This window comes from Aulonocara stuartgranti (assembly GCF_965226115.1).
Source record: "Aulonocara stuartgranti genome assembly, chromosome: 3".
Classification (NCBI taxonomy): Eukaryota; Metazoa; Chordata; class Actinopteri; order Cichliformes; family Cichlidae; genus Aulonocara; species Aulonocara stuartgranti.
In genome coordinates, this window is record NC_138941.1 from 54,206,064 (window position 1) to 54,233,885 (window position 27,822).

The window sequence follows — 27,822 nt, forward strand, 5'->3', positions numbered from 1 at the left end:
CTTAACACAACAGCCAGCAATGGTAGCTAGGAGCTGGGGATGTTACTGCCAAGGTCTCCACCCTTGATCCCCTCTTGACACACATTGCATTTAACTCCTATGGCTCCTCCTGTGAATGGCAGACCTGAAAGGGAGGTCAGTGTTGGCCTCACAGGTCTCAGGCTTCACAAAATCTCTGTGTCTCACAAAAACAATATGATTTGCTTTCTAGAACATTTACTTCATCCTGTGCTGATCCTTGTTATGTTTGTAAAATGAAGCTCATCAACAAACATCACTTACTTGATGCTGACAAGTTGAAGGCTTCACTCCACTCTGTTGAAGAATATGAGTCATCTCTGCGTCGACTCTTACACGTGTAGTCTCCACTGCTGGACTCAGAAACTCTGAATATCCAGTAATTATTGTGAGTCCACTGTGTGGTCTGCTTGGCTCCTCTCCATCTATACTCCCACTCAGTGGTTTCACCTCCTTCCTGCAGCTCACATGTCAGACTGATCGTCTCACCGCTGAATATCTGAGGCCAGCTGGGTCGTCCTTTAACAACAACCTTATTGGAAACTGTTTACACATATTTACAGTTGAGATACAAACAAACATAAAATCAACAGAAATAATTTAATATTGAGTTGCTTGATAGTGACGAGTCAATGTACAGTAGTGTAAAAAGTGTCTTCCCCCTTCATGATTTCCTATGTCTTGTATTTTTGACTTAAATGTTTCAGATCATCCATCCATCCATTCGCTTCCGCTTATCCTTTTCAGGGTCGCGGGGGGCGCTGGAGCCTATCCCAGCTGTCATAGGGCGATCATCAGATCATCAAACAAATTTAAATGTTAAACATAGATAACAAAAGTAAACACAAATGCAGTTTCTAAATCTTTATCATTAAGTATAAAAAAAATCCAAACCTTGTGTGAAAAAGCGATCGCCACCTAAACCTAATAACTGGTTACGGCGTCCTTGGCAGCAACAACCAGATTCAGTCATTCCAAACTCTTCATTTTGCTTTTCTTAACCCATTCAGAGGTGGACTTCAGTTCAATTTTATTTTATTCATACAGCACCAAATCACAATAACATCTGCCTCAAGGTGCTTTATATTGTAAGGTGAAGACTCTACAATAATACAAAGTAAACTGAGAAAACCCCAACAACCATATGACCCCCTATGAGCAACAGTAGGAAGGGAAAACATGCTGAGCCAGACAGCCAGAGATTACTGGTGTGATCTGGATCGTTGTCCTGCTGCAGAACCCAAGTGTGCTCCAACTTGAGGTCATGAACGCATGGCTGGACATTCTCCTTCATGATGTTTTTATAAACAGCAGAATTCATGGCTCCATTTACCAAAGCAAGTCTTTCAGGTCCTGGGGCAGCAAAACAGACCTGGACCATCCCACTAACACCACCGTAGTTTACTGTTGGTGTTCCATTGCTGAAATGCTGTGTTACTTTTAAGCCAAATGTAATAGGACACACACCTTCCAATTAGTTCAACTATTTTCTCAAAGTATTTTCCTAAAAGTCTTGGGGATCATTAAAAAATTTTCTGGCAAAACTGAGACGAGCCTTAATTTTCCTCTTTTTGTTGTTGTTGTCTCTGCCATGCAGGCCATTTCTGACTAGTCTCTCTCTTAGGGTGGAGACATGAACACTGACCTTAACTGAGGCAACTGAGGCCTGACAGACCGACCTTCAGCAGGTCTGGTAGTAATATCAAGGCAGTATATAAGGCCTTGATATGAGAGTGAAACTAAACTCAGCGTTGTAATAAAAAAATGTGGTTGATCACAGTTAATAATATTATTTAACAAGGTGGGGGCTTTTTCCACACACGGCCAGGTAGGCGTGGATTTTTCCTCCTTTAACTATAAAACCTTTCGATTAGAATCTTTATTTTCTGTTTACTTGTGTTATCTGTTTCTAATATTACACTAAACTTGATTTATGATCTGAAAAATTTAAGTGTGACAAACATACAAAAAGTAGGAAATCTGGAGGGGGGCAAACACTTGTTCACACCACTGCCCATTTCAAAGAAAACTTTTCAACTCACAGGTTATCTCAGTGGTGACATCACCACTTCTATCAGTGTAGTAAACTGGGTTTCCTCTTCTTCCTCTGCAGTGGTAGATTCCTCCTTGAGATACTCTGATTACTCCGTTTTGTTGATCATCTGTTCTCATTTGAACTTCAGTGTTTTGGTCACGTCTGAACCACTCATATTTCCAGCCAGCAGAGCTCCCCACAGAGCAGGCCAGTGTCACACTGCCCCCTACTGGTATGATAGTTGATCCTGGAGTCAGTGTGGCCCTGGGTTTACCTGCTGTTAGGGAAAATAAAATATGTATACATTATCTATTATTAAGTAATAAGAACACAGGTCCTGGCTAAAGTTTTTATTTTCAAAGCTCCTTCCATGAACACATTAATTAAGTGTACACTCTGTTTTATAATTTAGATGAATATTTGAATTATTATATTAAGTATATTATATTTATTGGTCATGGTCACTGAGGACTTACCCAGCACAGTCAGGGAGACAGTATTACTGTTCTTTGTATAATGTGATTTCTTCATATGACCAGAGCACTGGTATTTACCAGTATCAGATGTAGACTTGATTTGTTTTCTGTAATTTTTGTATCTGTTGTACGGGATAAAGGCTCGACCATCCTTGTTGAGTTTGTATTCCCAGTCAGTGTGTTTTCCTTCCTTCATGTCACATTTGAAGCTAACAATCTCTCCGATGAAAAAAATTGTCGAGCTGGGTTCAACAGTTAGCACAGCATCTAGAATCCAACACAAACACAACATCATTGATCTGAAACACTTTTATGTACTTTACAAATCAAAATCTGTTCTGACATGTTCATAAACTTATAAATATATTGAGAAATAAAAATAGAAATGGAAAGTGTTTAAGATTGATGCACTAAGATGAATATTTACTAAATAAATAAAAGTGCAAACTGTTCAGTCACCTTGAGCGTGTCCGCTGCAGAGGAGCGTACAGAGAACTGCAATAAAGGAAGAAACTTCACACATCATCAAACTGAAGACTCACTCAAACATGGCATCAGTCAAACACACCTGGTGTTACCAGAGGCTGCTGTGATTGGTTTAAATTATATATTTAATGTAATATGCATCAAATTATCACTGATGAAGAAACAAACCATTCTTAGATAAACTAAACCAGCGTCAGTGCACTGAAATCTAATCCAGTCTGCAAACAACCATGTTGAGAACAAAACATGAACTGAAATGCTGCAAATGACTGAAACTCTGTCATTTTACTAAAACATGTTCATCAGTCAATGAATCAAAGGAAGAAGTGATGCACTGACAGAATAGGCCCAGCTCACAGAGGAAAGTGGGTCCCATCCTCACATCCAGCTGTGACACGTCTGAAAACTTCTACGACTTTGTGTGAAGAGAAAGAAGAAGAAGCACACGAGACGCCGAGAACTGTGAAGAAAACAAAGACTTTAAAACTTCTTCTTTATCTGCTTCCTTCCTTTTACTCAGAACTATCACACCTTAACAAGCTCTGACTACAGCATGCTTTGACATGTTTGTATTTTCCTGGTGCTTCAGAAACAAATTAAGGAGATTTCTTTTTATAAAACTAAGTAATAAGAATCATTTTATCATACAGATGTGAGCTGAGTAGTGAAAGAGACAAAATGAGCAGATTACATGTCATTTTGTTTCCTTTGTCTGCTCCTCGTCTGCTTGTTGTGTTTGCTGGGAGCTTTGCCACCAATAATAGTTATTCTCACAGATGCTCCATCATGGAAATACACCATTCTGATGGGTTCAAACTGCTGTAGAAAAGCAATTTTCAAGGAGTCTTGAATTGCTTCTTCTACACTAAAAGCTGCTGCACAAAATCCTTAAATTGCTTCAAATATAAAATAAATGCATTTTCATCTAGCTTAGCCTCATAGCTTCAACTATCAGTTGACAAATAGCAGTGTCATACTCACCATAAGCAGATGTTCACATCAGTTAATCCATGCACTCTCTCACACAACAATGAAATCTGTAACTAAAAAATTGACTTTTTTTTATCTTAATTGATAAAACTGAGCTTTACTAATATAGATTATTCCATTAAACCCCTGTAAAATCTTCTGGTTTCATCATAAATTGATTTACAGGAAACGGACAACTCAAACAGTAACAGAAGTGAGTGTGAGGTGAGAGGAAGTCGTCCTTTTTTCTGAACTTGCCACTGTTGCCTTACATGTCGCTGTAAGTGGGTTTAGAGGCGTGAAACGACAGACATTTCCTGTTTCATTGCCTAAAGCAATGAGAAGTAAGCAGCAGTGTGGTATATATAAAAAGATTCCCCACTCGCCCCTGTGGGCGGTCAATCCTTCAAGCTCAGGTCCTCTACCAGAGGCCTGGGAGCTTGAGGGTCCTGCGCAGTATCTTAGCTGTTCCCAGGACTGCGCTCTTCTGGACAGAGATCTCCGATGTTGTTCCCGGGATCTGCTGGGAGTCACTGCACCTAGTGCTCCAATTACCACTGGGATCACCGTCACCTTCACCCTCCACATCCTCTCGAGCTCTTCTCTGAGCCCTTTGCACTTCTCCAGCTTCTCGTGTTCCTCCTTCCTGATGTTGCTGTCACTGGGAATCGCTACATCGATCACTACGGAAGTCCCACAGGATCTTAGCTCGGTCATTCTCCATCACCCTTGGAGGAGTCTCCCATTTTGAACTCTGGACTTCCAGGCACTTCCAGACACAGATACTCCTGTATATTATGCCGGCCACTTGGTTATGGCGTTCCATGTATGCCCTGCCTGCTGGCATCTTGCACCCTGCTGTTATGTGCTGGATTGTCTCTGGGGTATCTTTACACAGCCTGTACCTGGGGTCTTGCCTGGTGTGATAGACCCCAGCCTCTATGGCTCTTGTGCTCAGAGCTTGTTCCTGTGCTGCCATGATTAGTTGACAGCATTGTTGAACGCTCCTGATCCAGGCTCATGTCAGTACAATGCAAACGCCAACAAAAAAGCTGCTGGTTACACAGCTTGACAAGGTCCTGCCACCATTAACAGGACATGGGAACACATGTGAATTTGAGATGCCACAGTTTCCAACGGGATCCAAGGTGAGTTAAATTAAAAGGAGAGAGATCTCTTTCATGTTTTCATTGTCGTCTGTTTTTGACTTCACTAGGCAAGTCTTAAGACTTAAGATGAAACTGCAGCCATTAAGTCACAAAAACTCTGACATGAAATATTAGATTTAAAATACTAACAGAAATTTTCAACACTGTATTCTGTGTTGAAAACTATCGCCCCTCCTCCTGTCCCTCAACAAAGTTTGTCCATTTGTGTGGTATAAATGGTGTCATACATGTTCAAAGTTTTCCTGCCTCAGTACAAAGTTCCAGCAGGTCAGTGTTATATAAACACTTGAAGGACTCCTCTCAGCATTTATGTTTATGTAATTTATCAACAAACACAACACACAAGACTGAAGCATATACTGTATAACATTTATATAATAAAGGTTACGTGGTTTAAACGAAACACAAAATGAGATAACAGAATAAAAAATTTGACGGCAGTTTACCAAATATGAAATAAACAAATATAAAATGTTATTAATGTACAAACCCATTTAAAAAAAACAAGAGGAACAAAGATGCTTATTTGCAAAGGAAAGATCTGTAAATATAGATATAAAAACAATACATGTGTTGGGGGCGTGGTTTACGATGCTGCTGCAGGTGCGATGTACACACCTGCGCGGCGTCTGCAATCATGCCTCGTTGGCTTAAAAGTTCAGAGTTTTGGTTAACGATGTTGTTGTGGTTGTTGTGTTGAGCTGCAGTGTGTGTGTGTCCAGCAACCGTCAAAGAATTAATACAAGTGATCAAAATGCACTGGGTCTACTGTGTATGTTTACAACATGCAGTTCAATAAATGCTTGTGTGGAAGTGGAAAGATCCTGATCCTAACACCACACTATCACTTGCTGCTGCTGCCTATTTTTCAACGAAAGAAAACTTTTCATAAAAAAGTTGAAATCTGCTGTTAAATTCAAATGAATTAAATTTTGCTTTTGCTACATTTAGTTGGTTTTGCAGACACGTGATCATGAAGAATCAATGCAGAATTATTCAGTGTTTAAAGGTGATTTGGGACTCAGTTTATCGAGTTAATCATTACAACAACAAATCACAGTATGTAAGCTATTTTATTTCTGTATTACTAAGAGCTGGTTTTGATTTGACTTCAGAATAAACTGCTTCATCAGCTGCTGCAGAGGCTGATTTTCCTGCAAATAAAGAGATTTTTTGATGAGATGACTGCCAGTAACATCTTAATTCAAAGGCTCTACTATTTATACACTTTTTCTTGGTGTGTATAAAAGTATAAAGCAGACAGCAAAATGAAAAATTTGCAATTTTTTAGATTACTTTACTTACCTTTATCTATCTTGACTTTAGCTCTGTTGTGGGAGACCTCTGCATACAACAGGCTGTAATCTAAAGAGGACAGACGATGATCAGAAAAGGTTGACTGTCTTTAATTTCCTTTATATTTATATCATTCTGTCATTCAACACCTAAACTACATGACATGACTGAAGGATGTTCTCTACACTGACTAACATTTCTCAGCATTAGATATTATCTCGTTTGAGTTCATCATTATAGCGATAATGAGTCTGTTATTTCTGTGCAATTACCAAGAGCTGGTTGTGACTTGACTTCAGAATAAATGACTTCTTCAGCTGCTGCAGAGGCTGATTTTTCTGCAAATAAACACATTATTAGTCAAAGATGATTGTCAGTAACATCTTAATTCTAAGTCCACACAGCCAGCAGGATGACAATACCTCAAATCAGCCTTTTAGACTGAGGGGTAAAAAGTGTAAACAGACAGCAAAAAGAAATGTGTGCTTTACTACTTTACTTGCCCTTGTTTCTCTTGGCTTTAGCTCTCTTGTGGGAGACCTCTGCATACAACGGGCTCTCATCTAAAGGAGGACAGACAGACGATAAACTAACTTTGGAGTAACTTTGATTTTCTTTATACTGAAATCATTTTGTCATTAAAGACCTAACTCATCACATGAACTGACTGAGGGAGGTTCTCATCTATTGAAAATGATTTTTTTTTGACAGCTCGTTGTTGTATTATTAAAAAAAGCTTCTTTCACATTGTGCCTACATCAAAAACAGCCAGTGAGCATTCAGAAGGGTCTCCTCAGTGATAGATGACCCCTGATATTAGAATCACATGAAATACGAGAAGAATGATGGTGGCTAATCTCAGTTAAAATACAGATCTTTGACATGATTGGACTAAACTGAATGTATTGTCTCTGTTGAGAACAGGATTAAAATGAATCCTGTGATTATAGGTTAAGGTTTATAACCTCCAGCACCCATAAGAACATAAAAACCTTTATGGGAAAAAAGTAATTACATTAAATTACACTCTGGAAAAAGAAAAGTGGAATCTCTGAAAAATCAGCAAAGCAAAAACATATCAGCAAAGGTTTTAAATACTGAAGGAATTGGACTGATTATTAATTGTTCTTTGGTTTATTGTTTTATTGTAAAAGATTCATTATTCAAATTAAATTAAGGGAACATTCGACTATCACAGTATGAAACATTTTCATTCAAACTTCAGGGATACCTGGCTCCATTTCAGCAGCTTTGATGCAACTCAGAATGACAAGAGGTGCACTGAAGAGGAAACAACAACAAAAACCCCAAAAAGAGAATATCTTCGAGGTGGTGTTCACAGGTCATTGCTCTCTCTTTATCCCCCTGACTGACTTTTCTTGATGCTGTTGTTCAGTCGAGCTGTGCTGTGAGTACAAGTCCTAGTAAAGGTCATGAGGCCTCGTGCTGTGTTCGCAGAGTCTATTTCTAACAGTTTGATCAAAAGCATGCACATGAGAATGGGCCGTCCTGGTCTGCCTGTGCAGCCTGATGGTAACGTCTCACAATACCAGCGGTTTGCACCAAAGCAGCTGAAATGGACTCACAATGTTTTATGCTTCCTAACTACACTGATTGAAGTCCCTGAATTTTAACTTTTTAAATGTGTTCCACCTTTTTCCACTTTCTCCTCTATTTATTAGTTTATTTGTTGAACAGAGCACATTACAGCGAGCCGCTGGTTTCTTGCTTTTTCTTCTTGGAGCGATAACATGAATGAAAGTCTAGTTTTTCCTTCATTTGGATACTACGGTCCAATAAAAGCATGTAAACTAGTGTATTTTGTATTGGTAGCAGAATAAATACTCACCTTTCTGAGTGATGTTTTTAAACTCAATCAAAGAATATGTGACATCCCCAGATTCAACTAAAATAGAGTTCAAACATTTACACATAAATGAGAATAATCAAAGAGTCTGCATACTTATAAACCGCTGTTTATACTTCACCATTTTTTGTGTCATCGTGGTCTTTGACTGATTCATAGAGACAAGCATCACCTAAGAAACAATTAAAACTCATATACATGGATCTGATCACCTTACAAACAGAAATGTCTAAAGCAGAACTCGTCACGGTTAACGCTGACCTTGGTGAGGAGAAGCATGTTGGCTGTCTCGAGCTTCATCCTGGTTGATCGTTTGGTTTATGGTTTGATTTGTGCTGGAACATAAAATGTAGTAAAACAGTGGATTTAATAAGAAACACGGGATGAAATTCTGGTTTGATAAATAATGAGAGAGAAAATGTAAACAAACCTGGCAAAGCATGAATCTGAAAAACAAAACAGAAAAACACAATCAGATGTTTTTATTGCAAACTGTTCTGGTGCTGTACCGTTACATGCAGCGTTCAGGGTTAGATTATGCTCAGTGTAATATCAGAGAGAAATGGTTTCACCCTTTGACTGTTTGAAGCAACAACACAGCAGAAGAAGAATCAGTAAAAGTCCACAGACGAGTCCAACGATCAACAGAGCAGGAAATGAAGAGTTTCCAGTCCTGGGCACTGCTGAATAAATGAGAAGATTTAATTACATGTATGTAAACAGATTTAATGTACAACAGGCTTCACATGAAACACACACAAGAGCTGGCACTATCTCCAATACCAGAACTCCTGATCACATCTCCGCCACTCTCATGTTATTTTACATGATTTTGTAATATGTACAAAAAAGCACAAGCGAAAGAAAATTTTCTCTGTGTAACTTGGAACCAACAGGATCTCCAGGACAGATGTCAGCTGGTGCAGTGTAATATACAATTACTTCAACTATACAGAGGCAAATCGAGGCAGTGCTGAAAGCTAATGGGGGTCCACCCAGTACCAGCAAGGTGTACCTAATAAAATGTGTAGTAGCCTTCTTAATCTCTGAGGTGTGTCCCATTGTCACAGATGTATAAAATCAAGCACGTAGCCTTCTACGGAGCTTCTCTAAACTAAAGCAGCGTTTTGTCTCAGTGTTTTTACACTTTCAGTAAAGACGGCACTGAACACGCTAAAATTAAAAAGTGTCAGTGTTCACAAGAACGATGGTGATGCAGCCGCTGTGAAATCTGCGGTAGTGTTGCAGCTGATAAGGAGCAGATATTCTGAATATTACATAAACATCATACTGAATACTGTCAAACTGGCATCAGCCCTCAATATTCACAGTAAAGCACTTTTTTCATCATCATCACTTTACGGGGTATTAGTTGGGGTCCCCAGCAGGCGGCTTGGACACTTGTGTTCATGATTACGATAACTCAGGAACATCTACTAATAATCTCAGATAAGTTCAAATCTCAGTGACCTCGAGGTCAAAGTTAGAGGTCAGGTTTTCTAAAAAGGAAGGAAATCACTTATGTTCAAGCTTACTTGCATGTACCAGGAAGCTGAGGGGCAGCACGACCATGGTGACTGAGATCAAGTATGTGAGTGTTTTATTTATGTTATCAGCTGGAAGAAAATTTCCAAGAGACTTTTAAATAGGGATGATGTAGTTTTGTCATTATTTGTTTTGTACATTTAAAGTGTTTTTCATAGACACACGTATATGATGTTTGTGTATTTCATCATCTTACTGGGGTGATGGTAATAAAGCTCAACATTAGCTTTGTACCAGCTAAATATTCACAAAGTGTCGGACAAACTACGAGGCTACAATCAGGTTGATGTCATCCTGTGCTGATCCTTGTTATGTTTGTAAAATGAAGCTCAACAACAAACATCACTTACTTGATGCTGACAAGTTGAAGGCTTCACTCCACTCTGTTGAAGAATATGAGTCATCTCTGCGTCGACTCTTACACGTGTAGTCTCCACTGCTGGACTCAGAAACATTGAATATCCAGTAATTATTGTGAGTCCACTGTGTGGTCTGCTTGGCTCCTCTCCATCTATACTCCCACTCAGTGGTTTCACCTCCTTCCTGCACCTCACATGTCAGACTGATCGTCTCACCGCTGAATATCTGAGGCCAGCTGGGTCGTCCTTTAACAACAACCTTATTGGAAACTGTTTATTAACAGTTAAGATACAAACAGAAACATCAGCTCAGCAGAGAAAACTTAACACTGTGTGTCTGAATGTGAATTTCAAACTAAATGACTGAACTCACAGGTTATCTCAATGGTGACATCATCACTTTTATCAGTGTAGTAAACTGGGTTTCCTCTTCTTCCTCTGCAGTGGTAGATTCCTCCTTGAGATACTCTGATTACTCCGTTTTGTTGATCATCTGTTCTGATTTGAACTTCAGTGTTTTGGTCACGTCTGAACCACTCATATTTCCAGCCAGCAGAGCTCCCCACAGAGCAGGTCAGTGTCACACTGCCCCCTACTGGTATGATAGTTGATCCTGGAGTCAGTGTGGCCCTGGGTTTACCTGCTGTTAGGGGAAAAGAGGAAGAAAAGAAAAAAAATGGATAAAAGACCATTTCACTTTTGTGTGAGAAAAGTTTTTTAAAAAAAATTTAATAACAACATCATTTGAAAAAAAAAACTCTCTATTTCATCAATTGGATGAGTTTGAACAGGCATCACAAATTAATCGTTAAAGCATCCCAGCAGTGTTAATACTGGTCTCATCCACTTTCTCCTCTCACACAGCTCTGTAATGCATTTCCATTTATAAACTACTGCTTTCCTTTTTCTGCATCAAGCCTTCCTGCTTGATTCATCAGAAGATTCTCACTAATGTAAGACTCAGATGTCAGACCACACAGAAGCAGATCATCATAGCTGCACAGACAAATCTCTACTGCAGCAGTTTAATTATGAGACTTCTAACTTTTCATTTCTTTAATTCATACCTTCAAACTTTAATATCTTGCTTTTATTTGGTATTAGTTAATCTTCTTTCAACACCATCAGAAGAAATCAAACATTTCACACATCACTGCATTAATAAAACAAACTCATCCATCATTCCTGAGATAAAATGTATAAAAACATGTAATCCATGAAGAAAATCCCTTCAAACAGTTCGGTCCCCTGTGGAGGAAAAAATGTCTGTCGCAGTCTTAAAATGTTGTTTCCACATTAGAGATGTGTTCACATTCACAGCATACAGCAGAAACTATGTTCACATCACTGGGCTCTCTACACCACTTCAGCTGCACAGACGTCACAGAGTCACCATCTCTGTTTCTAGGCTGCCACAATAAACCAGCTCAACAGTGAAAACATTCGATTTCTGCTTGTAGCTCCATCAGTCACCATGACAACATCTCCATCTGAAATATTACAACAAACCTTTTCTCCACCTACTCATCTCTGTTTAACTTCCTACAAGCCTCACTGCTCTTTCTTACACACACAAACTTTACAATAAAATGACCTCAGCTTCTGTTTAGAGTAATTATCAGGAATCAGACCAAATGTCTGTTTGTCCATAATAAACTGGCTCAGGACCTATTAGTGCTTGAAAAGGATCAGTCTCAGTATGATGACTGGGGTTGGTGAGAGTGGTAGTGATGACATGGTAATATGTCTGTGAAGGTTCTCAGTCATCCAGGTCATCGTAGTCACCTTTGACTATGACATGGTAATAACAATATTTGGATGTTTTTCTTTAGTCCCATACGTCCAATGGATTTAAAACTGTCTATAATAAGGCTACAATCAGGTTGATGTCATCCTGTGCTGATCCTTGTTATGTTTGTAAAATGAAGCTCAACAACAAACATCACTTACTTGATGCTGACAAGTTGAAGGCTTCACTCCACTCTGTTGAAGAATATGAGTCATCTCTGCGTCGACTCTTACACGTGTAGTCTCCACTGCTGGACTCAGAAACATTGAATATCCAGTAATTATTGTGAGTCCACTGTGTGGTCTGCTTGGCTCCTCTCCATCTATACTCCCACTCAGTGGTTTCACCTCCTTCCTGCACCTCACATGTCAGACTGATCGTCTCGCCGCTGAATATCTGAGGCCAGCTGGGTCGTCCTTTAACAACAACCTTATTGGAAACTGTTTATTAACAGTTAAGATACAAACAGAAACATCAGCTCAGCAGAGAAAACTTAACACTGTGTGTCTGAATGTGAATTTCAAACTAAATGACTGAACTCACAGGTTATCTCAATGGTGACATCATCACTTCTATCAGTGTAGTAAACTGGGTTTCCTCTTCTTCCTCTGCAGTGGTAGATTCCTCCTTGAGATACTCTGATTACTCCGTTTTGTTGATCATCTGTTCTGATTTGAACTTCAGTGTTTGGGTCACGTCTGAACCACTCATATTTCCAGCCAGCAGAGCTCCCCACAGAGCAGGCCAGTGTCACACTGCCCCCTACTGGTATGATAGTTGATCCTGGAGTCAGTGTGGCCCTGGGTTTACCTGCTGTTAGGGGGAAAGGGGGGAAATGCATTATTCACTATGAACTCATAAAAAACAGAAAAGGGAAATTTAAAGATTTGGTTTAATGTGGTGAAACTTTCCACCCACATTACTCTTTATCATATTTTTCTATTTATTTTCTCTCTGTGTTCTTTGATTTTCTTCTCGTGTCTTTCTCAACATGTGGATATTGTTTCTGTAACTCTGGTTTAAATCTCTAAATAATCACAGTATAAATGTTTGTCTGACCTGAAAGAGTCACACTGATGTAAACTAACACAGGTCACTGCTGAAGGACACACAATGATGGTTTCACAGCTCTGTGTGGTTTTTGGTTTAAATAACAGAAACATCAGTCACCTTAAACTTTATTAAACTTTTCATGTTTCTTCTTTTTCTTTGTTTTAAAGTTTAATTTATCCATAGTTGATGTTTTTTAAAGCATTAAAACACATCTATGTAATGATTACAGAGTCTGTGAGTATTTTATCACTGTGTGTACTGTGAGTGATGTAACAGGTAAAATCAGTTTCCTGTTTAGTTTAAGTTTAAGCTTCAATGCAAAAGAAACAAGTTTCCATGACAACATTATTTAGTGTACATGTCACTGACGACTTACCCTTCACAGTTACAGAGACGATGTTACTGGTCTTTGTTTTCTGTGATGTCGTCCTGTGAGCAGAGCAGCTGTATTTACCACTCTGAGCTGTAGATGCAAGTTTTAAACTGAGGCCTTTGTTTGCGTTGGAGTTTAAAATTTCTCGACCATCCTTGTTGAGTTTGTATTCCCAGTCAGTGTGTTTTCCTTCCTTCACGACACATTTGAAGCTAACAATCTCTCCGATGAAAAAAATTGTCGAGCTGGGTTCAACAGTTAGCACAGCATCTAGAATCCAACACAAACACAACATCATTGATCTGAAACACTTTTATGTACTTTACAAATCAAAATCTGTTCATAAACTTATAAATATATTGAGAAATAAAAACAGAAGTGGAAAGTGTTTAAGATTGATGCACTAACATTAATATTTACTAAATAAATAAAAGTGCAAACTGTTCAGTCACCTTGAGCGTGTCCGCTGCAGAGGAGCGTACAGAGAACTGCAATAAAGGAAGAAACTTCACACATCATCAAACTGAAGACTCACTCAAACATGGCATCAGTCAAACACACCTGGTGTTACCAGAGGCTGCTACGATTGGTTTAAATTATATATTTAATGTAAAATGCATCAAATTATCACTGATGAAGAAACAAACCTTTCTGAGATAAACTAAACCAGCGTCAGTGCACTGAAATCTAATCCAGTCTACAAACAACCATGTTGAGAACAAAACATGAACTGAAATGCTGCAAATGACTGAAACTCTGTCATTTTACTAAAACATGTTCATCAGTCAATGAATCAAAGGAAGAAGTGATGCACTGACAGAATAGGCCCAGCTCACAGAGGAAAGTGGGTCCCATCCTCACATCCAGCTGTGACACGTCTGAAAACTTCTGCGACTTTGTGTGAAGAGAAAGAAGAAGAAGCACACGAGACGCTGAGAACTGTGAAGAAAACAAAGACTTTAAAACTTCTTCTTTATCTGCTTCCTTCCTTTTACTCAGAACTATCACACCTTAACAAGCTCTGACTACAGCATGCTTTGACATGTTTGGTGCTGCAGAAACAAATTAGTGAGATTTTTATGAAACTAAGTAATAATTTACTTAGTTGTAGTCGTATCATACACATGTGAGCTGAATAATAAATAGACAAAATAAACAGATTACAAGTCCAAGTGAAGCTTTAAATGTGAAGTACTTTTGTTTTACATCCAGAAACACAACAAGAACACAGCTGTCTGCACCTTCACCTGCAGGTCTCATACGCACACTGATCACATATATGCACATGTTAAACACTCTTTGTCATAAATCACATTCAGACACAGTATTAAATAAATCTAATTCTCAAAACTGTTCCACTCCTGAAACTAATAATTCATTTGAACCGTGACATGGAGAACAGGCAGAGGCAAGTTTGTGGACACTTTTAAAATATTTAATTTTCTTTTAGTTTATTTTTACTCTTTAAATTACTAAATTACTAAAATGCAGTCATAAAGTTATAAGTAAGTTTACCCTGGATGGTGAAAGTGGCCTCTATCGACTGTTTTTCTTTTTTAAGTATAGTTAAGAGTTTTGATGTATTAAACATCAAGACCATCAAAACATTTGAAATCCTGGAAACATTTGAAATCCTGGAATAACTGCATAGGAAGTTTTCAAATTAAAGTCTTGGAGCTCGACTGACTTCTTACAGAAACAGCGATGGACATTTTGTTTCCTTTGTCTGCTCCTCGTCTGCTTGTTGTGTTTGCTGGGAGCTTTGACACCAATAATAGTTACTCTCACAGATGCTCCAGCACACAAACACATCATTCTGATGGGTTCAAACTGCTGTAGAAAAGTGATTAAAACCATTAGCAAGCACAAGAAGAGACATTTAGTATTTTCCTCCTGCCATAGAAATATTAATCAGCTGCTGATAATTTTCAAGGAGCCACGAATCACTGATTATATTCTAAAGGCTGCTGCACAAAGTCACTACATTGCTTCAAAATACAACAAACATGTTTCCATGAAGCTTTGTAAACAGTTAAAAACAGATTGATAGATGATCAGCCCAGAGACGTAACACTTACTCAGAGCAAATGGTCACAGCAGGAGAAAGCACTTTTTCCCACAACAGTGAAATCTTTCACTAAAAATACTTTATTTATCATTTTAACTGACAAACTTCACTAATGTAAAGTCATCACTGCAGAGTCTTTGAACATGAAGTTCAGTTCTGGTCAAATGTTCACTCAAATTCAGGAAGTGAGATGAAGTCCGCCTCCCTCCCTTCTCTTGTCTGTTTCCTTAAAAGTAGCTGTAACTGTTGTATTCAAAGAGATGAAAGCTGTTAACTTTGTCACTCAGTAACCACACAGTGAGCTACTTCCTGAGGCTCATGGGAAATGTTTTTGAGATCGAACAAACTTTGACTGACTTTAAAATGGCAGGTCGTTCAGACTGCAGCAGATAATCGTTCAGTTACAAGCACAGACTGAAACTCACTGAGATGAAACCGAAGAGACACTTTAACTCAAATCCAAAATCCATTTCCTGAAAATACTGTAGGAGGTTTCCATAAACTGTTTGAGAATTAGTAATCAGAGTAAATCCAGACATTACAATTCTTTAGGCTGACTACAGACAAACACTGTCAGTCTGATTGTTGGATAGCAGAGCACAGCTGGAAACAGATGTTATATGAATGCACTAAATACATTTGTGCTTCTTGTTAGGTTTCCTGGTGAGGTGTAAGTGTGTTGTGCTAGACTTCAACGTTAGTCCCAACATCAGTGTGCCATCGTTAAAACCATTGTACAGCACACTTCATGGGCCTGATAGAAGAAGAGGAAGAAGAACGTTGCTTGGCCTCCACTTACACCTATTAACTTAGCAGATTTAAAGAAAAAATCATTAAATCAGTGACTCTTTGGTTAAGCTGCAATACGATAATTGTAAATGAAGCTTATGTGTAAGTTGAGCTGCCTATGTGTAAGGAAGATCTGTAATCAGTCATCTGCTTTCCTGGCTGTTAGTCTGCTTTTCTGTTCTCTGCATCACTATCACTGTCAGTCTCTATACTTACATCATTACTCTAGTCCAATCATCTTCTTGCCCTCCTTCTTTGGGCCAATCAGCCTCCACTCTGTATGGTTTAAATCTGTGCTGGGTCAGGAGGGGTGCTGAGCCTTAAGCAGAAACAGTGGTGGAGCCTGCTGAAAATCCAGACACTCTGGCCTGTTTAAAGTGCTCAAACACAGTTTGCATAGTTACAGAACTGCAACACAGAACAGCCACAGTGTGTGGCATCAAGTGTCAAACATGGAGGAAGAAGCATGATGGTCTCCGGCTGTGTGCTGGATCCAGGGTCGGTGACTTGTGCAGAATGAGAGGCACCCTGAACCAAAACAGCTGCCACAGCATTCTGCACCACCATGCAATTCCCTCTGGTAGGTACCTAGTTGGTCAGGGTTCATAAAAGCTGAAAGACAGTCCAAGCTATGCCAGAACTACCTCAGGAAAAAAGAAGATGGTAAGCTTGAAAACATGGAGTGTCCAGCACAGTATCCAAACTTTAACCCCATCAAGCTGGTTTGGGATGAACTGGACAGAAGAGTGAAAGCAAAGCAACCTACAAGTGACACACATTTATGGGAACATCTGTAACAGATATGAGAAGAACTTTCTGAAGAATATTTGATTTCTCTTGTAGAAAAAATGCCACAAGCGTGTTCAGCTGTCATATCTGCCAGAGGTGTTTACTTTGATGAGTCTAAAGTTTAGAAGACATGTTGGTCTATAAATTGATTCCACGATATATTTTTAAGTCCAACTGGAAAAATTGGGGTGTTCAAAAACATTGACCAGTGGTGTATTTTTATGGTTGTGGCCGCCTCTATATATGGGCCTCCCCTGGTTCAACCTGATATCAAACCATAATGTATACTAGACACACTGGTCCACCCAGATGTTGCAGTAAGTTGTAGTAAACTGCAATAACAGCAGAGGGAGGTTTTTATGTCAAGGCAACATAATAATAATCACAGAAAGCCCTTAAATAGACATTATTAACCCATTTAACACATATATATTTATAAGAAACGTACATGAAATATTTGTGGTGATTAAGGAAACTGGAATGTACTTCAATACTGGTCTACAGTTGCTTGCTCACTAGTGGTGTCTTTTCTTTAAATATATTATCTCCCCCTGCTGCTGCTGTAATGTTTGTATTCAGTGAAGCAACCATGCGTGCCCATTTCACGTTTTGGAGAGCCAAAATTAATAAAAAATGGAAGCTCATGAACAATCATATCGACAACATTCATGTTTAAAGTTTAATCATGTTCATCACAGATGTGAAGATTTACACTTGAGCATTAGTTTCATCCGTCTGAGATTTTAGATATATGTAAATGTGGAAGTGTTGCTGACCATGAAGCTGAGAGGAATAAACTTTAGTTTTATTCTGGGTGAGAGCGGAGCCTTGATTCATGCTCAGGGACTGACTCACCCTAAAATATCTAGAAAATGAGAAAATACGTTGTAAGCGATGTTGTACCATTTTCCCTTTTTGTGTGCACATTGTTCTTCTGTTCATGCAATCAAACAGTAAAACTGTCAAAGGGAAGATTGTAGAGGCGTGACCAAAACACTGAAGTTCAAATTAAATTCCTCACTAAGACCAAAAAAGTGGACCACATCAGTCCAGCTCTGAGGTCTTTACACTGGCTGCCTGTCCGTCAGAGGATAGACTTTAAAGTTCTGATGCTGGCCTATAAAGCTCTGAATGGTTTAGGACCAAAATACATCAATGACCTCCTGACCCAGTATGAACCATCCAGATCCCTCAGGTCATCTGGATCCGGTCTTTTATCAGTTCCCAGAGTCAGAACCAGACACGGAGAAGCTGCATTCAGCTTTTATGCTCCTTATATCTGGAACAAACTCCCAGAAAGCCTCAGATCAGCTGAAACACTCAGTTTATTTAAATCCAGGTTGAAGACTCACCTGTTCTCAGCTGCATTTGAATAAAGCACCAAATCCACACTTTTAAGCTTAAACTTCAAAACTTACATTTAACTACTGATTTTATCTGTTTTGATTTTATATACTGTTTTGTTTGTTTGTTAATTAGTTTGTTTGTTTGCTTGTTTTAATCAATTTTAAATCATGCTTTTTATTTGTTTTTGTTTCTAATGTCTCTGTAAAGCACTTTGAATCACCTTGTTGTTGAATTGTGCTATACAAATAAACTTGCCTTGCCTAGAGCAGATTATCAACAAAAAAGAGTAATCAGAGTATCTCAAAATAAAACTAAATAAAACTGAGACTCACACGACATTTTTCAACTATTAAATAAGTCCAATTAAAGACAAACTCACAAAGCAAATGAAAATAAATATTTGAACATCTCGGAAATAGTGGGCAGCATGACAGAAGTGAGACCTGCTGCGATGTAAGGATTGGAGATGGTGTCACTGACAGAAAGACGGGTGGTGTGAAGATGTTTGAATTTTCACTGGGAGTGAGTGAGCAGATCTGAGGGACAGCCTGGGTTGAGCGGATTGGAGACAAAGTTAGAGAGGCGAGGCTGAGATGGTTTGGACATGTGCAGAAGAGGGATGGGGGATATTTTGGACGAAGGATGCTGACGATGGAGCTGCCAGGCAGAAGGCACAGATGAAGACCAGAGAGAAGATTTTTGGACGTAGTCAAGGAGGACATGCAGGGGCTTGGTGTGAATATAAAATAGAAATACAATATTACCAACCCCCCAAAAATATAACTGTGGGGTTCAATTTGACTGGTTTTATAGACAGATAGTAACGTCTTCTCTGACTTAGACTAAATTCCAAAGAATCAGTGGTACCTTGTTTTGAAAATAATTTTTTTTAAGTCATAACACTGTTCCTAATCTATTGACAGTGCTACAATGATAGAAAAAACTATAATTAAGTAAATAAAGCCTCATCCGTTCATCATTGTGCCAAAGTTTGGACATTTTTACAGCACAGTTGTTGAAGACGAAAGAAGAAGAGGAGGACGGAAAGTAGAAATGTGACAAAAAGCTGACTTTGCTGCTTGTCCTGTTACACTTTAACACAAAATATCATTAGCAGCATTTCAAGGAACCAATAAGTGTGTTGATTAAGCTTCAATGTAATTATAATTGTCTGTGTTCATAGTGCATAATTTAAATAAAAGCTTAATATAAACCTTTGGTTTTGAGTTTTATTTTGCAAACATGATGTAGGATACAACAGAAATGCTGCTCATAGCTAGAAATAAAAACACACACATACAAAATACATTCACTGATACATTCAAATCCATACAGCATGTGTTGCATCATTAAGTCTGATATAATGTAGGAGGTCACATACAGCAATAATATTCACTGTTACCTGCCTTTAACACAGCAAAAGCTGAATTTAAAACCAGATTATTAGCTGCTAAACATCATGTTTCAAATGTTTTCTTGCTGCATCAAATGTTACGCAATCTACATTTTATATATTTTCTATAAAAGCTATAAATGCTCCCAGATAAATAAATAGACAAATTTTAAAAATATTTTAGACGTTTGGCTATAATGTGATGTAAAACCTGTCATATTGTCTCCTCAACAGAAGCTGTTGTCATCAGTCACTTTCCTCGTTCTGTTGATGGTGAGCTGCTCTTTATGGACCTGAAACAAAATCATAACAAACAGCTGTGAAACAGACTCATGCACATGTGTGTAAATGATATACGCTGCCCTCTGACATGCACTACATTATGTGTGCAGTTTCATTATTCTAGAGAAACCAATAAAAACTAGAAAAAATTGCATTTCCTGCGAAAATGCTGTGTGGATGCCTTAACGCTGAAGATGTCTGCAGAAAAAAGCTGAAAAAGTTGAAAAAAAAAAAAAATGTTGCCCTGAGCAGGATTCGAACCTGGCCCTCCTGGTCTAAGGGCAGCTATTTAGCTCACTGAGCCAAAGTCATTCTCACAAAGAAGAGGTGGAGAGATTGACAATTGTGCTGAAACGAGAAGAAGCTGCTGAGAATTGTGCTGATAAGAGGTGGAAAGGCTGAAAATGTTTCAGAAGTGGTGAATAAGCAGAATTTGGGCAGAAAAGAGGTGAAAACTCTGAATATTTTGCTGAAAAGAGTTTAATCAGCAGAATTTCTACTGAAAAGAGTTGAATGAGCAGAATTCTCCTGAAAAGAGGTTTTTGCTGAAAATAGCAGAAAAAACTGAAAAATTTTGCTGAAAAGAGTTCAATCAGCAGAATTTGTGCTGAAAAGAGTTCAATGAGCAGAATTCTGCTGAAAAGAGGTTTTTGCTGAAAACAGCTGAAAAAGCTGGTATTTGTGCTGAAAAGTGGTGAAAAAACTGAAAATTGTGCTGAAAAGGGGTGAAAAAGCTTAAATTTGTGTTGAAAAGAGTTAAAAAAGTTTAACTGTTGACTGAAAGAAATGTTGCCATAAGCGGGATTTGAACCCCGGCCTCCCAGTCTGAGAACGGACGCTCATCTCACTGAGCTAAAACACAGGTCAAGCCGGCAAGGAAAATCAGTGAGGCCACTGATAATATGCAGAAATAGGCAAAAAATATTGCAAAAAAAATTCAATATCTCAAAAAGTATAGAAGAGCACCAAAAGATATAGCCACAAAGAGCAGAAAGAGCAGAATTTTTTAAGACTTGAACGGTGCAAATAGCACAAAAACTGAGGGAGTAGTTAAGCGCCAAAAAACGTACGGAAGCAACTAGAATAAAGTAGAATAAAGAACTAGAAAAATTTGCATTTCCTGCGAAAATGCTGTGTGGATGCCTTAATGCTGAAGATGTCGGCTGAAAAAAGCTGAAAAAGTTGGGGAAAAAAAAAAAACATTGCCCTTAGCAGGATTCGAACCTGGCCCTTCTGGTCTAAAGGCAGCGTTCCACCTCAGTGTGCCAAACTCCTTCTAACAAATAGAGGTGGATAGACTGACAATTCTGGTGAAATTAGCAGAAGCTGCTTAGAATTGTGCTGATAAGAGGTGAAAAGGCTAAAAATTTTGCAGAAAAGAGGCAAGGAAGCAAAAAGATGAGCTGCAAAGAGATGAATCAGCAGAATTTCTGCTCAAAAGAGTTTTTTCTGAAAACAGCTGAGATTTGTGCTAATAAGAGGTGAAAAGGCTGAAAGTTTTTCAGAAGAGATGAATAAGCAGAATTTGGGCATAAAAGAGGTGAAAATTCTGCTGAAAAGAGTTCAATCAGCAGAATTTTGCTGAAAAGAGTTTTTTTCTGAAAACAGTAGAAAAAACTGGTGAAAAGTGGTGAAAAAACTGAATATTGTGCTGAAAAGGGGTGAAAAAGCTTAAATTTGTGTTAAAAAGAGTTAAAAAAAGTTTAACTGTTGACTGAAAGAAATGTTGCCATAAGCGGGATTTGAACCCCGGCCTCCCAGTCTGAGAACGGACGCTCATCTCACTGAGCTAAAACACAGGTCAAGCCGGCAAGGAAAATCAGTGAGGCCACTGATAATATGCAGAAATAGGCAAAAAATATTGCAAAAAAAATTCAATATCTCAAAAAGTATAGAAGTTATGAGCACCAAAAGATATAGCCACAAAGAGCAGAAAGAGCAGAATTTTTTAAGACTTGAACGGTGCAAATAGCACAAAAACTGAGGGAGTAGTTAAGCGCCAAAAAACTGCCTTTGAGGGCATCCACACAATAATCAATAAAAGCTGGATTAAAGGAGTTTATAAAAGCAGGTTTTAGTCCACACAGTCCACACAGATTTACTATTTCACACTCATTTCTTACATTTCTTTCATTATCTGCTTTAGCAAATCTTTCTGTATATCCTCGTCCTATCAGTCCCCTCCACCCAGGCGTGGCTCTTAGTGGCCACCAAAGTGGCTCTTCAGTCACAAGGAGAAGCTCCACCTACTGTTACGTCTCATGGCTCGCATAATTAAGTAAGTAAGAATTTTTTTATTTAATATAAATTTTATTTATATAGCACATTTCTTGATAAAAGATCACAAAGTGCTTCACAAGGTATAAAACAAAAACAGACAAAAGTTAACAAAATGCAATTCTAAAAAGATGTGTAATTCAAACAGAAAGAATCACTTTCCCCAGGAAGAACCCACTGGACCATCACACAGGTCACCCAGCTTCCTAAAGAGGAAGGCTGGGGTAGTATCTATGAGACGCAGTCAGTTATATTCAGAGCACATTAAATGAATGCTCTCTTTCTGTGCATCTATGCTCAACAGCATAAAACTGTAAAATGTCCTCTCAGCCTGAAACAGATCTACAGGACATTAAAATTATCGTCTAATTTAACTGAAACAAGTGAAACACACTGAGAGAGCAGATAAAACAGTTAAAGAGCTCCTGTAAAGATTTCATACCTGGGGTTGAATTTGGATTGACATTACAATAGTCAGAGCTCTCCTCTGGGTCAACACGGTGCTCTGTTGAGGTCATGAAATGAAAGCATTTAAAAAACAAACAGTTTTGCAAATGTAATATATTTTATGTTGGATACTCACGTGTCTTGTTAATCACTTTAAGCTGATTCACACATGAATCACCTTCTATTTGACCTGAAATAACATTATTTATTTTAATAATCACAGTTATTTTATAACAGCCTCCATGAGCTGTGAATGAATTAAAGTTTATACTGTACCAGTGTCAGTGCTTTTAGAGCCTGGGATTGTCTCATAGACACAACGATCACCTGCAGGTCAAAGAAAATTATTCTACTTATCATTACTATTATCAAGTATTCTCATCAGTAACGTTTATATGCTGTTATTAACTTTGTTTAATTCAGCAGTGTTACAACTGCAGCAGTCTTGTTGCAAAGAGCATCAGAATCTTTTAAACTACATGAAAAGCTAACCATGAAGAAGAGACGAGTACACCTGCTGCTGATCTTCATCCTGACTGACCCTCTGGTCATCAGCTGAACCTTTATTAAACACTTAAAAGAAGACATTTGCTTTTACATGGTTATCTTTTATACATGTTATACAACAGTTCCAACTCCAGGAATGCATGATGTGTCTGTGCACATAAATATTTAAAGAGTAAAATCTCTGAGATCAGAGGAACAAAAAGTCTCACCTTTGGACTTCATGCAGTAATACAGCAGGAGGACAATAAATGTGATTCCAGAAATGAGTCCAACGGTCATTAGAAATGAAGAGCGCTCCGAACTGAGCACAGCTGTTGTAAATAAGAAACACAAACTCTTGAATTCAATAATTCAGAAGCTGCTTTAAAGACAATAAATATGTTCAAGGTCTCTGGATTTTTTATTTCTTAAGGATGTGACCTTCAGTCACTGCTGTAGTTTTTTAGTCCTCCCAATTCTTCATTTTTTTTCTGTGGCTTGTCCAGTGTTCTCAGATTTTTTTACGGACAGCCTGGACACCATGCTGAGATGTGCCAAGTGTTCAGCTAAATTAAAAACTCTATTGAAATCATTTTGCTGGTACAAAAATAATATTGTATCAAACTGTGTTATGTTGAGCATTTTTCAGAGATTTAACAAAGAAGGGGAATAAATGTTTGTTTATGTGACAAGCTGCAAGTAACAAAACATCTAAAGATAAAATTTAAAATTGTCTGTAAAGTTTATTTCACAAAATAATGCAACAAAGTGCTACTTTGCTGTTATTGTTTTTTAAAGTGGTCAAAGGACTCTTAGTGGAGGGAGTTTGTAATAATAAAAGACAATTTTTTTTCTTTTTATTAATTTATATAATTATTTTACACAAATGATGAAGCAACAAATCATCACTGTCTTGTTTATACCAGCTAAATATTCATTACACAAAGTACCTGAAAAAATAAAAGTCCAATATCAGGTCTGTGTCTCACAAAAACAATATGATTTTCTTTCTAGAACATTTACTTCATCCTGTGCTGATCCTTGTTATGTTTGTAAAATGAAGCTCAACAACAAACATCACTTACTTGATGCTGACAAGTTGAAGGCTTCACTCCACTCTGTTGAAGAATATGAGTCATCTCTGCGTCGACTCTTACACGTGTAGTCTCCACTGCTGGACTCAGAAACATTGAATATCCAGTAATTATTGTGAGTCCACTGTGTGGTCTGGTTGGGTCCTCTCCATCTATACTCCCACTCAGTGGTTTCACCTCCTTCCTGCACCTCACATGTCAGACTGATCGTCTCACCGCTGAATATCTGAGGCCAGCTGGGTCGTCCTTTAACAACAACCTTATTGGAAACTGTTTATTAACAGTTAAGATACAAACAGAAACATCAGCTCAGCAGAGAAAACTTAACACTGTGTGTCTGAATGTGAATTTCAAACTAAATGACTGAACTCACAGGTTATCTTAATGGTGACATCATCGCTTTTATCAGTGTAGTAAACTGGGTTTCCTCTTCTTCCTCTGCAGTGGTAGATTCCTCCTTGAGATACTCTGATTACTCTGTTTTGTTGATCATCTGTTCTGATTTGAACTTCAGTGTTTTGGTCACGTCTGAACCACTCATATTTCCAGCCAGCAGAGCTCCCCACAGAGCAGGCCAGTGTCACACTGCCCCCTACTGGTACGATAGTTGATCCTGGAGTCAGTGTGGCCCTGGGTTTACCTGCTGTTAGGGGAAAAGAGGAAGAAAAGAAGAAAAATGGATAAAAGACCATTTCATTTTTGTGTGAGAAAAGTTTTTTAAAAAAAATTTAATAACAACATCATTTGAAAAAAAAATACTCTCTATTTCATCAACAGGCATCACAAATTAATCGTTAAAGCATCCCAGCAGTGTTAATACTGGTCTCATCCACTTTCTCCTCTCACACAGCTCTGTAATGCATTTCCATTTATAAACTACTGCTTTCCTTTTTCTGCATCAAGCCTTCCTGCTTGATTCATCAGAAGATTCTCACTAATGTAAGACTCAGATGTCAGACCACACAGAAGCAGATCATCATAGCTGCACAGACAAATCTCTACTGCAGCAGTTTAATTATGAGACTTCTAACTTTTCATTTCTTTAATTCATACCTTCAAACTTTAATATCTTGCTTTTATTTGGTGTTAGTTAATCTTCTTTCAACACCATCAGAAGTCAAACATTTCACACATCACTGCATTAATAAAACAAACTCATCCATCATTCCTGAGATAAAATGTATAAAAACATGTAATCCATGAAGAAAATCCCTTCAAACAGTTCGGTCCCCTGTGGAGGAAAAAATGTCTGTCGCAGCCGTAAAATGTTGTTTCCACATTAGAGATGTGTTCACATTCACAGCATACAGCAGAAACTATGTTCACATCACTGGGCTCTCTACACCACTTCAGCTGCACAGACGTCACAGAGTCACCATCTCTGTTTCTAGGCTGCCACAATAAACCAGCTCAACAGTGAAAACATTCGATTTCTGCTTGTAGCTCCATCAGTCACCATGACAACATCTCCATCTGAAATATTACAACAAACCTTTTCTCCACCTACTCATCTCTGTTTAACTTCCTACAAGCCTCACTGCTCTTTCTTACACACACAAACTTTACAATAAAATGACCTCAGCTTCTGTTTAGAGTAATTATCAGGAATCAGACCAAATGTCTGTTTGTCCATAATAAACTGGCTCAGGACCTATTAGTGCTTGAAAAGGATCAGTCTCAGTATGATGACTGGGGTTGGTGAGAGTGGTAGTGATGACATGGTAATATGTCTGTGAAGGTTCTCAGTCATCCAGGTCATCGTAGTCACCTTTGACTATGACATGGTAATAACAATATTTGGATGTTTTTCTTTAGTCCCATACATCCAATGGATTTAAAACTGTCTATAATAAGGCTACAATCAGGTTGATGTCATCCTGTGCTGATCCTTGTTATGTTTGTAAAATGAAGCTCAACAACAAACATCACTTACTTGATGCTGACAAGTTGAAGGCTTCACTCCACTCTGTTGAAGAATATGAGTCATCTCTGAGTCGACTCGTACACGTGTAGTCTCCACTGCTGGACTCAGAAACATTGAATATCCAGTAATTATTGTGAGTCCACTGTGTGGTCTGGTTGGCTCCTCTCCATCTATACTCCCACTCAGTGGTTTCACCTCCTTCCTGCACCTCACATGTCAGACTGATCGTCTCACCGCTGAATATCTGAGGCCAGCTGGGTCGTCCTTTAACAACAACCTTATTGGAAACTGTTTATTAACAGTTAAGATACAAACAGAAACATCAGCTCAGCAGAGAAAACTTAACACTGTGTGTCTGAATGTGAATTTCAAACTAAATGACTGAACTCACAGGTTATCTTAATGGTGACATCATCACTTTTATCAGTGTAGTAAACTGGGTTTCCTCTTCTTCCTCTGCAGTGGTAGATTCCTCCTTCAGATACTCTGATTACTCTGTTTTGTTGATCATCTGTTCTGATTTGAACTTCAGTGTTTGGGTCACGTCTGAACCACTCATATTTCCAGCCAGCAGAGCTCCCCACAGAGCAGTTCAGTGTCACACTGCCCCCTACTGGTACGATAGTTGATCCTGGAGTCAGTGTGGCCCTGGGTTTATCTGCTGTTAGGGGGAAAAGGGGGAAATGCATTATTCACTATGAACTCATAAAAAACAGAAAAGGGAAATTTAAAGATTTGGTTTAATGTGGTGAAACTTTCCACCCACATTACTCTTTATCATATTTTTCTATTTATTTTCTCTCTGTGTTCTTTGATTTTCTTCTCGTGTCTTTCTCAACATGTGGATATTGTTTCTGTAACTCTGGTTTAAATCTCTAAATAATCACAGTATAAATGTTTGTCTGACCTGAAAGAGTCACACTGATGTAAACTAACACAGGTCACTGCTGAAGGACACACAATGATGGTTTCACAGCTCTGTGTGGTTTTTGGTTTAAATAACAGAAACATCAGTCACCTTAAACTTTATTAAACTTTTCATGTTTCTTCTTTTTCTTTGTTTTAAAGTTTAATTTATCCATAGTTGATGTTTTTTAAAGCATTAAAACACATCTATGTAATGATTACAGAGTCTGTGAGTATTTTATCACTGTGTGTACTGTGAGTGATGTAACAGGTAAAATCAGTTTCCTGGTTAAAGTTTAAGCTTCAATGCAAAAGAAACAAGTTTCCATGACAACATTATTTAGTGTACATGTCACTGACGACTTACCCGTCACAGTTACAGAGACGATGTTACTGGTCTTTGTTTTCTGTGATGTCGTCCTGTGAGCAGAGCAGCTGTATTTACCACTCTGAACTGTAGATTCAACTTTTAATCTGAGGCCTTTGTTTGTGTTGGAGTTGAACATCTCTTGACCATCCTTCATGACTTTGTATTCCCAGTCAGTGTGTTTTCCTTCCTTCATGTCACATTTGAAGCTAACAGTT

The 27,822-nt window shown here is 38.3% G+C and overlaps 1 protein-coding gene across 1 annotated transcript; it reads right to left on the reverse strand.

Moving 5' to 3' along the window:
• Window positions 1–5,562: 5,562 nt before the first annotated feature.
• On the reverse strand, window positions 5,563–27,800 carry LOC309698483 (Fc receptor-like protein 5; the record flags this gene model as incomplete). The annotated part of the gene is made up of 18 exons (XM_082520946.1): window positions 5,563–6,307; window positions 6,459–6,518; window positions 6,722–6,787; window positions 6,953–7,012; window positions 8,299–8,355; window positions 8,438–8,488; window positions 8,578–8,651; window positions 8,747–8,762; window positions 8,889–8,999; window positions 10,212–10,490; window positions 10,594–10,863; window positions 12,171–12,449; window positions 12,553–12,822; window positions 24,399–24,677; window positions 24,781–25,050; window positions 26,341–26,619; window positions 26,723–26,992; window positions 27,605–27,800. 18 exons carry the CDS (start codon window positions 27,798–27,800, stop codon window positions 6,222–6,224), a joined length of 2,973 nt encoding a protein of 990 aa, XP_082377072.1. The 3' UTR covers window positions 5,563–6,221.
• Between the last annotated feature and the right edge of the window lie 22 nt (window positions 27,801–27,822).